The following is a 15591-nucleotide window of genomic DNA, read 5'->3' as shown; positions in this document are numbered from 1 at the left end:
TCATGTAATTGTATGAGAATTTCTCATTCACGAATAAATGAGCATGACTTCAAAGGTCAGATGTCATTCCAGGCTATTCCAGTGTGATGTTCTGGACAATGTTCTGCTGGGAAACTGGGCTCTTGTCATTGTTCAGACACAGTGCAGACCTTTATGGAAACGGTATTCTCTGATGGCTGTGGCCTCTTCCAGCAGGATAAGAGTGATGTGACAATGACATGGCTAATCAGTGTACAAGCAGTCTCCCTTCAGTATACTATTGTCTCTGTCCTTTCTGTGGAAGAACACACAGACACGATGAACCGGCTAAGGGTCTCGATCCTGACAAGGATGAAAGTACCAAAGTTCAAATTCAGTGTACAGAGACCCGGTGAATGCACAGTAGTAGGTACTGAGGTGGATCAGAGTTTCAGAGACTATCGAAGGAAAGAGTGCCAGCAGGACACACGACACGCACTGCCACTGTGTGGGAGAGAGAAACGGGAGGAGAAGGAGTTAGACTGTCAATTGTAATAAATTATCCCTCCACAAAGGAGCTCAGACTCCAGGGATGAGTCCAGAATCCAGTCCTGCACATCAGCGTAACTCAGACCAGGTCTCTGAGAGTTGAGAGCTGAAGCCAGAGGTTTGCAGCTTCACTTGGACATGTTATAGCCAATCAACCCAAACGCAGATCTGAATGTTGCTAGGCAGCTCTCATACTGAATTTAAGTAATTGTTTGCAGGATCATCCTTCACATGGAACTAAAACCTGACCAGAGAGTTTCCAGTGGATAATGTGGATCCTTAAGCCCAGCAGTGAGATACGTCACCCCTAAGTCCAGGTCTCTAACATTAGAGGATTGGGAGCTGAGAACTGAGGAAAGAGAATCACGTCCTTTCCATCAGAGGTTACAGCCTCAGAATCAACCTGAATGGCAATGAGGAAAAAAAATATGTATTATGTAATGTACTAAAGATAGCCTTGAAAGAGCTTCTTCTGAAAGTACTTCCTGAGCTCAAACACCTCCAGGTTGTCTTCTGATGACAGTAGGATGCACACCAGTGGAAGCAGTGTCCTCATTGTTTTAGACTTGTTCAAGTTTATTTTACAGCAGGTTTTCTTCAGAGCTGATGAAATCAGATGGACATGAAGAACGGTGAGAAACTCCTCGACACTCAGACGAATGAAACAGTAGACCTCGTCCTGGTAGAGCCTTTCACTTGTTGAAAAACCTGCATAACCACTCGAGTGCACTGAGGCTGCTCCAGTGCCGATAGCAAAACCTGTCAGGTTTGATTCATAAAATATCAAGTTTCCTTTGTGCCGCTCCGCAAAAGCCATTTTCACGTGCACTAGTCTATCTTCCTGGTCTCTGCTCTCTCGTGTGGCTCCATCATGCTTCACATTATACACATCTGCTGAGGTCTGATCAGGAGACACTCATTTGAATCAGGTGTGCTGGAGCAGGGAAACACCTAAAACATGCAGGAGAGAAGCAGGACTGGAGTTGGAGACCTGTGGTCTAGGTCCACTTTCACAGACAGTGTATGGAGTCATAACAGCCAACCTGTGTGTCTGAGTCCACTTCTGCTCTACCTGCCTCCCTGGCTCTCCTAATCAAGATCGTCATACTCACCTGTTCCTGCCAGCCGCCTCCACACTCGCTCTCTGCAGGATTGTAGTTGTGCCAGGCACTCTTTTCCGGACAGAGCTCTTGGTACCTGTCCACGTCTCCTCGTCTCTGCCCCGGTAACCTGACCTGCCTTCTGCCTGGACTCCCTCTCTGGAGGGTCTGCAGTTAATAAAGTTCTGAACTGTTCCGGTCTGGGTTTGTGTGTGTTCTTGGGTTCTTTGTGTTCTGTCACACTGTGGGCTTATTTGTTGCCTCTCAAATTTTCAGATCTTGCTTGCGCGAGTGGTCATTTACCCTTCTTATAACCAGTGACCCTGAGTGAGGCCCTAACCTTAGACTATCTTTAGACAGGTGTCCCTGCAACTCACCCTGCGCCGATGTCACAATGGACATAGTTGATGCTAATGGCAGCAGTTGTATTGTTTTGTGTTAAGATAAAAAGCTGATTACATCAGCAGCTCATAATACAGGTCACCAGGTGTAATCCAATCTAAGAAAAGAAGGTTCTCTGTGAATATGAGTTTAAAGACCTTGACCTTCTGTTTGTAATCTAATCTACTGTGAAGTTATTTGATCTAAACTTTGCTAAAGTATAAACGTTTGGCTAAATTACTTTTTCATTTTGTTTTCTTAAAACTGTAATAAATGCAACTGAGTTTCAGTGAGGTTTGAAGGACGCTTCATGCCTGACACATCACTGCCAAACCTGTTGTAAATGAGTAAATATTCAAGGCATTCATTTCCTAAATACTGCATATGGAGTAATATCCTGCGTATCATCACTGTTTTCAGATGAGGGAGTCAGTCTCACCCCTCCTGTCCAGCTTTGGGGGCCTTGCTCTTAAACTGCCTGGTCTCCTTCTGTTTGAACTTGGGGGGAGCGACCCTGCCACCTTCACCTGTTGCGGCTGTTGCATTCATTTCTGCACAGAGAGACACACAAATATATTTTTTTCGGTCATTTTTGGAACTTTATTAACAAACAGACAGTGACGGAGAGGCAGGAAAGTTCGTGTGTGACATTAAAGGGCCTGAGTCGGGTTCATTTCCAGGCTGCTGCAGTGAGGACTGTTGGGTTGCACTCTGAGGTGAGATAAACCCAGCTAATGGGTTTAGTGAGTTTTATCCCCCATGGCAACTAGATCGGGTAAAAAAGGAGAAATTAGTTCATGGTGTGGACATTATCCACTCTTTACCAAATATAACTTGAGGAATTCTTTTTTTTTTTTTTTTTACTTTGTCTTTTTGCCTTGATACAGAGAATCACAGTAGGATGTATGATGATGTAAACCTACCAGTCAGGGTTAGGGGGAGAAACCTGTTTCAGTTTTGATATAATCCACTCATTCATAATGCCTGTCCAGGGAGTGGGTGTATTTTGAGACAGCCTTATGTCTCAAAATACAAGCAGTTTTTACATTGCATAATGTTCCAGTATTATCTAATGCATAAACTACGCAAAGATGTAAAGTTGGAGTCGCTAAAATTTATAAATTTACGTCATAGAAATCCTGATTGATTGTTCACAACTCAATATACATGGAGAACTACGGATTCTGCATGAAACACAAATATCAGTGATTGGATACCTTTATTTTACACACAGGCCTACAATGTAAACTGGCAGATTCACATTCTTTTTTACAGCGTGACTTTCTTTTCTGAGTTCTTCTTTGTCTGTCATTATCACCGTGTGCGTCATAGACGTTTATCACATGGTACAATGAAATTCCTCCAAGCAACATAAACACACTAAATATAGGTTTGTCTGATGTTAAATTTCCAATTTGATCATTTTGTTAAAAATCTGTATTCAACACAGGGCAATGTTTTGTTTGTTTTTTTAGCTCCTGACCCCAGAATGTCTGGTGCAGGTACACGGCATGGAAGATGCAAACGTGCTCTAACAGAATGCTGACATTTTATGGGAACAATATGTGTATCACCACAAAAAAAAATCATCGTCATCCCTCATCAATGATTTAACAATCATCCACAGATGACTTCGTAATTATATAAAACCACAAAAACATTAAAGCACATTTGTAGTGCAGAGTTTATAGAAAGGAGCATCAGCATGTTTTCTCCAGTCCTAAATTTAGATTAGGTCTATATCTAGATTATATAGTATGTATTTTAGAGAGGTTAATGCCTTTTTTTTTTATGTCCTTCAATGATTTGTATTGTATGCACATTTTTCATGTCAGACATTTTTTTTTGACTTTTGCACAGTTTGAATTTAAAGCAGAATCTTAATGTCAAAATATTAATTATTATTATTATTATTTTTACATCGAGTCATGTGATTGTAATTGAAAGGGGAGTCATTGCTGCCTGCTTTTCCTCACATGGACATTCACCTAATGAGGACGTGAAAGTTGTTTGGTGTTTGAAACACTTTAGGATTAACATCTTCCCTGTTATGCAAACAACTCATGTTCTCCTTGACTTTACAGCTTGAGTGATAATGGGAAAGATAATTGCCTGTAATCCTTTATTTTCTCACAGTGGTATCCTGAAATGAACCCGCCTGAGCAGTGAACATGGTCGTTAATTGTTCATTTATTTTGTCATTCCATCGTCACTCAAAAGTAAAACCACCAAGACTGTAACACATTGTAAATTTACTATATTCAAACAGTATACAATTTTTTTCTTTTTCTGGTTTTATAGATTTTATTTTTCATTTTTGTTTTTTATGGGAGAAAGCAGAAAGGAGAAAAAACTGTTGTACATTCAAATCTCAATATCTAAAATGTACAAAGAGTCATTTACTAATGTGGGACCCTCTGATTATCTTTGACTGATCAGGCTTACTTATAAGCCTCTACTCAAAATACCCTTCAAGCCCTTGTGATATTCTGATCCCCATGTTATTACTGTGTGGTAAGAAGAATGGGGAGGGGGTAAACAAAAACTATAAAGGCTGGTTGAGGACATGATGATGGGACAAAATAGAGGGACTGTGAGAAGAAAGAGGACTCCATCTTTGTCTCTCAGTTACTTTTTTGCTTCTTGTCAGACGTCCAGGCAACCAGGAAAACAAGTAAGTGCATTTTTCTCGGATGTTGGAGACTCAAAGAAGAATAAGAAAAAAAGAGAACATTTCTTCTGCAGGATTTTGAAATGCTGGTAATGGTTTTTATCTAGTAACATGGAGTTTCTACACTTTTCTGAAAACCTTTTCAGGTCTTCGATTTTGAATCTGTATCTTGTAAATGATAAGACAATGAAGTGTTAAAAATGTTCATCGGTTACAAGATTAATATGCAATTGGAATATAAAATCATAATGAATTTTTATGCATTTAATTTAAATACATAATAAATCTTTTCAAAACTGGAATAATGTCATTAATGTCAGTATGTGTTCATAAACATAACAGAGTCCAAACATCTGAGAATTGACATAAATAAATAATAGAAAATCCTCAAAAAGAAAATGTAATTTTTGAATGATTATTTTTTAATAATTTTTCATGTAGTCAAGATACATAAATATACACATTTAATTTTTTTTATGATGGGTATTTCACAGATATTAGCAGCATATAGCTTCCTGTACTACAGGATTTATGTGTATGATATGGATGATGTCAACAACACTTTGTTTAAATTGTTGTAATGTGAATCTATATTCATCCTTCAGTGGATGTGTCATAATTTTTCTATATCATCTGATCTCTTACATTCATAACTTCACAGGGCATGAGCACATAATGTAGGAAGACATCAGAACTGCAAAATCTTCCCTTTCCTCAGTTTCATAAATATTTGATCTGAAGCCTGAAATCTAAAGATTGTGGAATTGATTCAAATGTGACATTTCAAATAAGCATTTCAAATGTATACCATTCCTGCTCCTTAATAATTTTAGTGTTTGTACTAATTTCCTTTAACGTGATCTTTAAATAATTAAGGAACTGAACAAAAGTCAATATGTTTTCTGTATCTTCTTGACACAGACTCTTCTGTAGGTGATCGGATTCGGGATGTTAAGCCTCTAAATTTGTTGAAAATTGTCTTTGACAAATAGATTATAATTCTGGTCATAATCCAGCCTTGTCCCAAGACAATCCTGTTTGGTGTCAGATTTTCATCCTCAGGTAATGCTTGCTGATCCCTGACTCACCAATACGTTGTGTGCCTTCACCACCTGACCTGTGGTTTAGGGCATGACACTAACAAGATTAGCAGGCTAAAATATGAAGGGTGGTCATGACACATGTAAAAAGGCAGGAAGACGTGTAATAATAGACATTACATAAAGAAAGATGTCAGAAGTACATGGATCCATAAGCGTTTGTGTCTTTGCATCCACAAGACTGCAGGATGAACGCAGCAGCAGCAGGTGAAGGTGGCAAGGCCGCTCCCCCCAAGTTCAAGCAGAAGGAGACCAGGCAGTTCAAGAGCAAGGCCCCCAAAGCTGGACAGAAGGGGTGAGGATGATTGTTTCCCTCCGTTCTGCCTTTATTCTTCCAATGCTTGGAAATTTATTTTGGTTGTTGTTCTTTTTTTTCCCCCCCTCCAACAGGTTTGACAATGATGTCCCAGGCATGGAAGGTCTTGGAGGTGAGTGGGAATTTTACATTCAGTCTAAAACAGTTTCAAGTTTGGATTTTTGATCCAGACTCATGTTTTGGGTTTTTTCTTTCCTGCAGACTCCGCTGTGGTCTGCCCCTGGGAGGCTTTTGGTGACATGGAACTGAGCGACCTTGCTCAGTTTGGCATTGTGTAGATGTGTTAGCTGGGGTGAGGACGGGCTGCCACACTGGCTCTGGACAGATGAGGCTTCGCATCTTTGATGTGGCTCACAAAGATCTGAAGACTAGGAGCTGGAGAAAGGATTGCACCAAGAGTTGGAGTCACTGTGGGACACATCTGAACAGAGTCAGGGTCGACTGAGCCAGACCCAAGCCCAGCAGAGACATATTCTTCATTGTATTTATTTTTTGTAGCTGTTCTATATCTATATTGGCTTCACAGTAAGCATACAGTAAACGTTGAGTCACAAAGGAGAAACTACCTCTAACTTTAACTGCCATTGTTTAGTTTGTATTAATCTGTAATTCAACAAACAAACACAAAATGCCATCATATATTTTCTCATTTAATAAAAGTTATTTTCCTCAATCTGCTATGTTTCATGTGAGTTGTTTTTTTTGTTTTTTGTTTTTTTTTTAATCATTCAAAAGTTACACAACAGTTATCTCTTTGTACCACAGCCTAACCAGTAGCTCAGGTAAGTGACTGGTACTGATCTGTCCACAGGTGCAAAGGAAATTATTTTTGCAATGCCCCTGCTTGGTAGCATAATGGTCTTAAATAAAACCCTTTATTATAAAGTTAATATTTTCATGTTTGTATTCTTGTCCCAATTATTAAATACCTCGACTATGTGGAAGAACATCCTGCTTCACTTTATCACCATCTCGACATTACCTGAGGTGAGAGCCACGTGAAATGAAATGTTTCTATACATGAAGATCAAACACAGACTGTCTGAAAAAGACACAAAAGAAGCTGAAAAGTGTAGCCACCAGAGCTGAAGAACTTCAAACATGAGTTCTTCCTAGTTAACAATTTACATTTTATTTATTCATTTGCTACTTCATCATTATTTTATCTTAATCCATCTGTGTCAAAAAAAAATCTGACAATATTGAACAAAAATCTACTTGTTGATGCTGCTTATGAATTGTTTACAATTTACTATACAATTATTATTAGTAGTAAAATCAATTGTATTAATAACCTTTTTGAGAAAGAGAAAGTAAAAAATATAACAGTATAATATCAATAAAATTTAAATGTTAACTAAAAACAGTTCTAAAACATATTTTTTATTTTTGAATCGCCAATAAGTTTTTTGTTTTTGTTTTTTTTTAAGAAAAGCTTTTTATGTACATTTTATTCCTTTATCAGTAGACAGATGATAAAAATAACTTTCTCATATGTAGACCGTGACACACACTGGACCAATCGCTGCTGAGGATCGACTTAGACATGTTCAGTTCACTCTGATATGTTTCAGTAAACAATAAGCGAGAATGTTTTTTTGGAGTGATGAGAAAATGGAGCTTGAAAGTATCAACTATATGCTGACATGTTGTGCTCTTTGTGTTTCATACGATTATTAATTATTATTAATCAATTGGTGAATCTACAATCCAACAAGTATGGTTAGCATCAATCCCAGCTGCTACAACTGATCCTGTTGGTTTCACAGGGAAGATGAAACCTGTTTTATTTTATTTAGTGCTTTCTAAGAACCTCAGGCTGTCCTTAAAAGTGGAAGTAGATTCTGTTTCTGAAAAGTGATGAGAATGCTGAAGAACTAAAAACCTTCATTTCGTATAATAACCATCAGGGGGCGACTCAGGAAAATGGCCCTACTTTGATTAAAAACTTTTCCTAATGAGTTTATGGTCTCAGTCCCTACTTTCAAGTTTTCATCATTACAACATGATGTTGACTTTTTAAATGCTTTTTAAATCCTATATCATCCTATCGGGAAAATAAAACGGGGGATGGATTTGATAATGGCAGCCTGCACCAAACATGCAACCTGCCTGACAATCAGGATAGACTGCCTGGTTAACCGACAAATTATGAACTTTAGGTGTGAAATGAACCAATGGGTGACTGAACAGAGGTTTAAAGTTGGTAAAAACAGCACCAACGTGTTTGCAAACCTACTTGGACCATCAGGGTTTACGATCAACAGGATAATCAGATTGCCCTACTGGCTTCCATCGCCCCGCCTGTTGAGACTCTGGCTGGGTGGTAGTGCTGAGCTCATCAGTGTGACGGCAGTGACTTGCGGACCAGGAGGCAAAATTTCCACCAAAGCAGCTGAAACAGAGAGGACGTGTTTTTTCTCAGGCTAACCAGAGACCATGGGACAAGAGGGGAGCCACAACGAAGAGATGGACCTGGCTCAGATTCAGGAATTGTGCATAATTTTCATGAAGGAGTGTCCGAGTGGAGCCCTGCACCTCCACGAGTTAAAGAGGATCTTTGGTGTGCAAAGCACCTCCGAAGAGGAATCCCTCTACGTCGAGACTATATTCCACTCCTTTGATACAAACCAGGTGAAAAACAATAACAACAATCACAAAATAATTCAGCTTGATTTGGATTCCTATTTAAATGTAACTCTGCATTGTTTCCCCTCAGGACAACACACTGGATTTCCTTGAGTATGTGGCCGCACTTCACCTGATCTTCAGGGGGAATCTTGAGGATCGGCTCAAGTGGTCCTTCAAGATGTACGACAAGAATGGGAATGGGAAGCTGGATCGGCAGGAGGTGAAACGGATCATAAGGGTGAGAAGAACCGAATCAACAATTTACTAACAAGTGTTGCTCATAATTAGTTGAATGTTTGACTGAATGTTTCATAACGCAAATCCTCTCAGGACAGATTAGAGTAGTGGCCTGGTGGCAAGGCTGACAACCAGAGGTCATGAACTGAAGGCCAGCAGGTCTTTAAATAAGGTGTGGGTGGTCTCTGTTGTGGCTATTCCTGAACTGAATATCTTTAGGGTACTTTACGATAAGCCTCTAAATTGATAGATGTAAATTTAGGCCACACTGATCTGTTTTCACTGACAAGGACTTAGGTAATATTTATTAACCAGTGATCCAAAAGGGATTGTTTTATTCCTTATTTTAAAATAAAATAGCATTAGTAGACTCTGAAGTGAACAGTCTACCTCACAGCCACAGAGGTTTGTTGTAAATGCACCTTCACATCTGTCCATAATGTTTCCCAAGCAGCATAACCATGTTTCGCACTGAGTACAGAGCAGTGTTAAGGGATTTTGTGAATAACGTGTATGTGTGTATGTGAATATCTCACACAGATTATATATAAAATCAAGAATCGGACAAGCAATATCAGCATGACTCCATCCGAGATCTGTGACAGGATCTTTGAGCTTGTCGACCAGAATAATGATGGTATGTAAGATCAACACTTCAGAGAATTAGATGTGCAGTTTTTGTCGCTGCCAGAATCAAAAATACTTGATTAGATCACGGTCCTTTGTTTTCCTGTCAACAGTATGATTCCTAAAGTGAGCTTAGATAAGACTATCCTGTAAGAAACAAGCCCACTGGTTTTTGTTAGCAGGTTATTTTGAATCATCTTAAGGTTTTGTTGTGAAACATCTAGTGGTCGTAGAATTGATTGCAGGAGCAAAAGGTAAATTGAGGGAATTTATTTTTTAAAGAATCAGAATTCACATTAGGAGGGTTAGGGTGGATAGATGGACAAAACACAGGAAGGAGGAGGAGGGCAATGTTCGATTCCCACGTAAAAGTTATTAGTTCATTAGTTTAGGATTTTCATATTATCTGAGATGGTTTGTTGTTGTCATTGTTGTCATGACATCAGTGATAATCTAATGTGGAGGAAGTACTTATTTTAACACAAAAGGTCTTTTCCTGAAACTAACCAAGAGATGGCTATTATTATAGTTACCCTGGTGACTTCGGCAAAAATGGTAACTTGGACTGAAGAATGAACTGATGAGTTACTATTTTAATTTTGAGATGTCTGCATGTGTGTATCTAATAGGATACAATTCTGAAATTATATATGAAAAAGGTTAAAGGTCAACTTCACTGTGACATTATGATGTCCTGCAAAAACACCTCTGGACATTATTCAACATTGTAACTCAGGATTCACCTATTAAGAGCTGGAGATTCATTTCGTACACATGACCGCGGTGTGGCTGTGGCTCAGGATGAAGAGCGGGTCGCCCTCTTGCAAACACTACATGAGATGTAGTGGAAGGTTGTAGAAAGTTCTGTATGAATGTGTGAGTTAAAGGGTTAATGTTTAAAAGCTTAGGGGGTATTCAATGACACTAAATGTGCAATCAAATCTGAGCAAGTTGTCTTAAGTTTTAGAAGAAACAACATCCTGATCATGTCCTGTGTTTGAAGAAAAGATGAATGTGCCTTTAATTTCGATATTTATTAACAGTTCATTTGTTCTTTCTTTTTCACAAAATCAAATTTTGACCACAGACATACAGTGATGTGTGCAGATCATTTTAAGTGAAGTCATCAGTTCGGATTCTTCTTCTTGTGCCACAGGTCAGATAACCCTGTCTGAGTTCATGGAGGGAGCTCAAAAGGATGAATGGCTGATGAACCTGCTGAAGCTGGACATCAACGCCACCGGCTGGGTCATCCAGAACTGTGGGAAGTTACCGTGACCCCACTGACTCACCGAGCCATCACATGTCAGTGATCTAAACTGATTCAGTGAGCCAGTGGGGTCACCGCACACAATTTTTTTGGTTTGAGGCTGACAGGGAGGCGATGTCCTTGTACCTTGGGTTTAGAAGCTTTGCCTGCTTCTCCATGTTGAGCTTCCTGTGACTTGAAGCTGGAGTGCAGTGCACTTTCTCATAGCTTCAGTTCAGCCATGATTTTCATGGCTGGTGAAAAGTTGGAGTCCTTTCCGTGCATTTGTGGTCTGTTTGGACAGTGAGTTATTAGAGGAAGCACAAAGAATAGAAAGTGTGTGGTCAAAAGCAGAACAATTAGTTACTGTATATTTCTACCCACATGCATCTGAATTTGTAAATAAATAAAAATAACCTAGAATTAACAGCCAGTTTGATATGATCAAGAAAAATATTTTTCTTGCATGTTAAATCATGGATTATATTTAAGTTCATTATTAGTTAAGATGATTCAAACATATAATATTTTAGTAAATTGAAATATATTTTATAATCATAATAGTGTAGCCATAACAATATAAAAAATCTTTTTCGCTTCTCTGCAGAGGTAAGATAACAATAAATACCATGTTTTTGGGTTTATTTGTCGACCAAGGTCATTTTAACTTTGCTCAGCCAAAGCAGTATTCATTCATTTATTTTTGATCACTTTGGGGAACAAAACAAGCCAAATCACAACATTAACAGAAATAATGGGTAGCTTGTTTTAAGTTAACATGTAACTGCCTTCCCAAACTAATGTTGAAAACAATTACATGTCTACGCTTCGCCAACTCACTTTGTTTTTTTTTTTGATTGCCAACAATGTAAATACAAAAGCTGTATCCCAACACAGGGGCCACATCATGAAAAGGTTGCATTTCTAAGATCTTCTATTTTAAAACCTCATTCCTACAGTAAATGCCCTTTATCTGGATGAAGTCCAAAAGAAGGATCCTTTCTTGCTCAACTTTCAGCAAGTTCCATTGTGCACATAAATGCCACTAATATGGCAACAAAAAACACCGACAGAGAATCTGAGCATTACACTGCAGCTAAAGGTGCAACGGCACATTCTCAGCTTTTTCTGGAGAATATGTTTGCGCTGTCAAAGCTGGCACAGCTGTTGAAACAAAGCAAATCTCATCTCTCCCGAGCAGATGAGAAGGGCCACATCGCTGCAAGCCACTCTCTCCAACAGGTGTGGCCCCTGAATCGGGACACAGCAGTAATGAGAATGAATATGAATGGCCACTCGAATGTTCTCACTTCTTCTGGCCTGAATGTGCAATCACATTTATTTGAAGTTAGGTTTTCAGCTCCTCCAAGCTTCAATGCTAAAAGATAAATTTCACTCCTTTCCCATTTAATGGTGGATATTCCGGCCCCTTTAACTTCACCAGCTTATCTCTAACTGAATCTCTCCAACATTTAGTGCTGGGCAGAAGCTTTATCGTCTGATTCTGGAGATGAGGAGAACCATTAAAACCATATCATAATGTATCATAACAGTGTTGTTTTACATGTCTTTTTTTTTTTTTGTACTGTCTGAAGAAAACAAACATTCTGAATTTGTTGCTGATGCCCATTTATTTTGCTATTAAAACATATTTTCTATGAACTTCATTGTGTTTTGTTGAACCTGTGAGCTGAATTGTTCCACAAGGAGGCACCAGAGTTTCAGAGGCCCAACAGGTAAAAAGGGTCCACCAATGGTGGCCCATCACCCGGCCTCCAGTTTGGTTTTCTAAAATCAAAAGAAACCGTATTTGGAAAAGAAGTTGGAGCTGAGGAGTGAGGGCTGGATCTGACCTGCTCTGTACTCTGATTGGGTTGTACAGTTTGTCAGTCACACTGCAGCCATGCGTCCAATGCATCTCCTCCTTTATGGTCTGTTTTTCTCTAAATGGCAGCATCAATGAAAAAATGAGCATCTTGTTGCATTGAAGACTTCAAAATAGAATCTGACACCAACAACTCATTAGGAAAATCTTTACAGAGCTAAAAAAAAAAAAAAAAGAAAAGCAGAGAGGACATAGATGTTTATATTCAGAAGCCTTCACTGATCAACTTAACCATCCATCCATCCATCTTCTACCGCTTTTTCTGTTTCTGGGTCACGTGGCTGCTGGAGCCAATCCCAGTTCAGATTTTGGTACACCCTGGACAGGTCGCCAGTCCATCACAGGGCCAACCACTCAATTTAGAGTCACTAGTTAACCTACCGTCTTTGGACAATGGGAGGAAATCCACGCAGAAATGGGGAGAACATGCAAGCGCCACACAGAAAGGCCAAAGGCTGCGAACCGAACCCGTGACCTTCTTATTGTGGGGCGACAGCGCTAACCACGATGCCGCTGTGCTGCCTGATCAACTTGACAACCATGTTGTCAAAATAATTAATGACCAATTATTACAATGAAGAAACAATTTCATATATTCTTTCAGTTCTGCCCCCATGAAAACGGTCATTAGGGCTATGTTGTATTTCTTCAACCTTATTTTGTTTTGTTCACCAGAGAGATCACCTGAACAGACCTCACTGGATCAGCAACCAAGACCACTTTGGCTGGAATTTGACGTCACCCTTTAATCCTGCTGAGGTCTTGTAGATGGCCTCCTGTCTGGATTGAGACGATCCTCTTTGCAGCCTAAGATCTGTTGCTCAGGAGAACATTTTCAGTTGAGAGTGAATCAGTGTTTGCATTCAGAGTAATGTATTGTTGCGCTGACAGATTTTAGGTGACAGAAATTTTGAAGAAAATAGGACATTGTCGAGGAACATTTGGAGAAGATCACTCAGAAGTCAAATGAATTTGCCTGCAGTTCACTTTGGAATCACCCACAAAGTGTGCTCAGCTGGAGATATAATCAATGGAAGACACTGGCACTGATCAATATGCTCAACTTCTATGCTGATATTTCATAACTCTTTTATGTTATCTTTTAAACATTTTTGGATTACAATGGGCCAAACACAGGGGGCCACAGACAAGGAAGTCACTCTTCAGAACATTCAGGAGCTCTATCGAAAGTTTGCAAGTGAGTGTCCAAGTGGAAATCTGCACTTACACGAATTCAAGAGAATCTTTGGAATCAACAGCACCTCAACAGAAGAAGAATCTGCATATATGGAAAATGTATTTCGATCCTTTGACACAAATAAGGTAAAGTGATGGCTGTGTTTGCTCAGGATGACATGTTGGTGCTTAAATATTTAACATAAACATTCAGAAAAGGGACATAGACTCTGTGTTGGTAAAAGGATGCCAATGCTGAAGAGTCTTAAACTTTATTCTATGAAATGGACGTCAGGGCATGACTCAACTGACTGTAAAGACAAATCATTTTGTACTAGTGTCTATGGGAAAATGGCCCTAATTCTTGATTTACTATTTACTATCAGTAAACTTTTTCCTAATGACATTATGGTCTCACTCTCCAATTTCAACTGTTCTTCAAAACAAACATGTTCATTTTTTAAAGGATGGTTCAATTTTGAGGAAAATAGACCATAAAGCATGGCTACCGTGTGATTGACAGCCTGCAACAAGGCGTTGTCAACCAAATTACACACTTGAGGATTTAAAATGGCAGTTTTCATTCAAACTGGACATTTAATCAAAGTCAAATCTATTTCATTATTCCTGATAAAACATTGAAAGTTGTGGCGTGATTGATTTATCTAACAAGTTCCCTCGGTTTCCCTCTCAGGATGGAAACATTGACTTCATGGAGTATGTTGCAGCTGTACATCTTGTCCTTCGTGGGAAACTAGAGGACAAATTAAAATGGTCTTTTAAAGTTTATGACAAAGATGGAAATGGCTGTTTGGACCGACAGGAAGTGAGACACATTGTCAAAGTAAGTGTTAATTTTCATTTAGTACACTTTTATGATACTATTCTGAATAACAGTAGAATAATGAAGTTCTGAATAACTTTAAGAATTAAAAGGATTTAGCTGAGTAATTATCAGGTCATTGGTTCAGTGATATATCCGTAAACTCTGAGTGAAAGCCAGCAGTGATATGAAACCAGAATCCTAAACTTGTTCACTGAACACAGTCAAAGAATGTAAACTAACATCGGCTTTGCCATTTTCTCATCTGTTCAGATCATTTACAAGATAAAGCAACACAACGATCCGGCCATCACAGAGAACATTGATGACATCTGTGACAAAATATTTCACCTGGTGGACAAGAATAAAGACAGTAAGTGCCCAGGTCGACGCTAATCCAAATTCTGGTGACTACAACAACGTCATTGTGTTAGAAATCCTTTCTGTCATTTATTTGCTCACCTTGTACCTCAATTTTTTCCCTGCCCAGGTCAGATTTCTTTGGAGGAATTTATTGAGGGGGCTGAAAAGGACCCATGGGTGATGGATCAGCTCAAACTGGACATTGGGCCCTGTGATTGGTTCATTGAACACCTGAAGCTAGACAGATAGACAGATAGACAGATAGATAGAGAGACAGACAGACAAACAGATAGATAGATAGCTAGATAGAAAGACTCTGCCTTCAATGATCAACTCTGACCTTGTTTACACAGAGAGATTAAGGATAATCATAATCACCATGATTTTTTTGTATATAAATTTTGTAAATTTCTCTTTTTGAATGAGAAGTCGTTTGATTGTTAAGATTTCTTTATACCTGTTGAGAGGCATATGTTTGAACTGGCATGAGGCTGAGGATTATACCATAGGGTGGGCCGTAGAGGA

At 39.0% G+C, this 15591-nt stretch overlaps 3 protein-coding genes across 3 annotated transcripts; all 3 read left to right on the top strand.

The window, feature by feature from the left end:
• The first annotated feature begins 5947 nt into the window (after window positions 1–5947).
• On the top strand, window positions 5948–6353 carry LOC115041344 (retinal cone rhodopsin-sensitive cGMP 3',5'-cyclic phosphodiesterase subunit gamma-like). The gene is made up of 3 exons (XM_029498736.1): window positions 5948–6054; window positions 6150–6187; window positions 6277–6353. Exons 1-3 carry the CDS (start codon window positions 5948–5950, stop codon window positions 6351–6353), a joined length of 222 nt encoding a protein of 73 aa, XP_029354596.1.
• A 2161-nt stretch (window positions 6354–8514) lies between these two features.
• LOC115041301 (guanylyl cyclase-activating protein 2-like) lies at window positions 8515–10848 on the top strand. The gene is made up of 4 exons (XM_029498665.1): window positions 8515–8709; window positions 8795–8944; window positions 9484–9580; window positions 10727–10848. Exons 1-4 carry the CDS (start codon window positions 8515–8517, stop codon window positions 10846–10848), a joined length of 564 nt encoding a protein of 187 aa, XP_029354525.1.
• A 2978-nt stretch (window positions 10849–13826) lies between these two features.
• On the top strand, window positions 13827–15315 carry LOC115041208 (guanylyl cyclase-activating protein 2-like). The gene is made up of 4 exons (XM_029498537.1): window positions 13827–14027; window positions 14575–14724; window positions 14977–15076; window positions 15194–15315. Exons 1-4 carry the CDS (start codon window positions 13827–13829, stop codon window positions 15313–15315), a joined length of 573 nt encoding a protein of 190 aa, XP_029354397.1.
• Window positions 15316–15591: the final 276 nt, after the last annotated feature.

This window comes from Echeneis naucrates, chromosome 3 (genome assembly GCF_900963305.1).
Source record: "Echeneis naucrates chromosome 3, fEcheNa1.1, whole genome shotgun sequence".
NCBI classification, from domain to species: Eukaryota; Metazoa; Chordata; class Actinopteri; order Carangiformes; family Echeneidae; genus Echeneis; species Echeneis naucrates.
The sequence above is the reverse complement of the archived record's forward strand: the minus strand, read 5'-3'. Positions and strand labels throughout refer to the sequence as shown.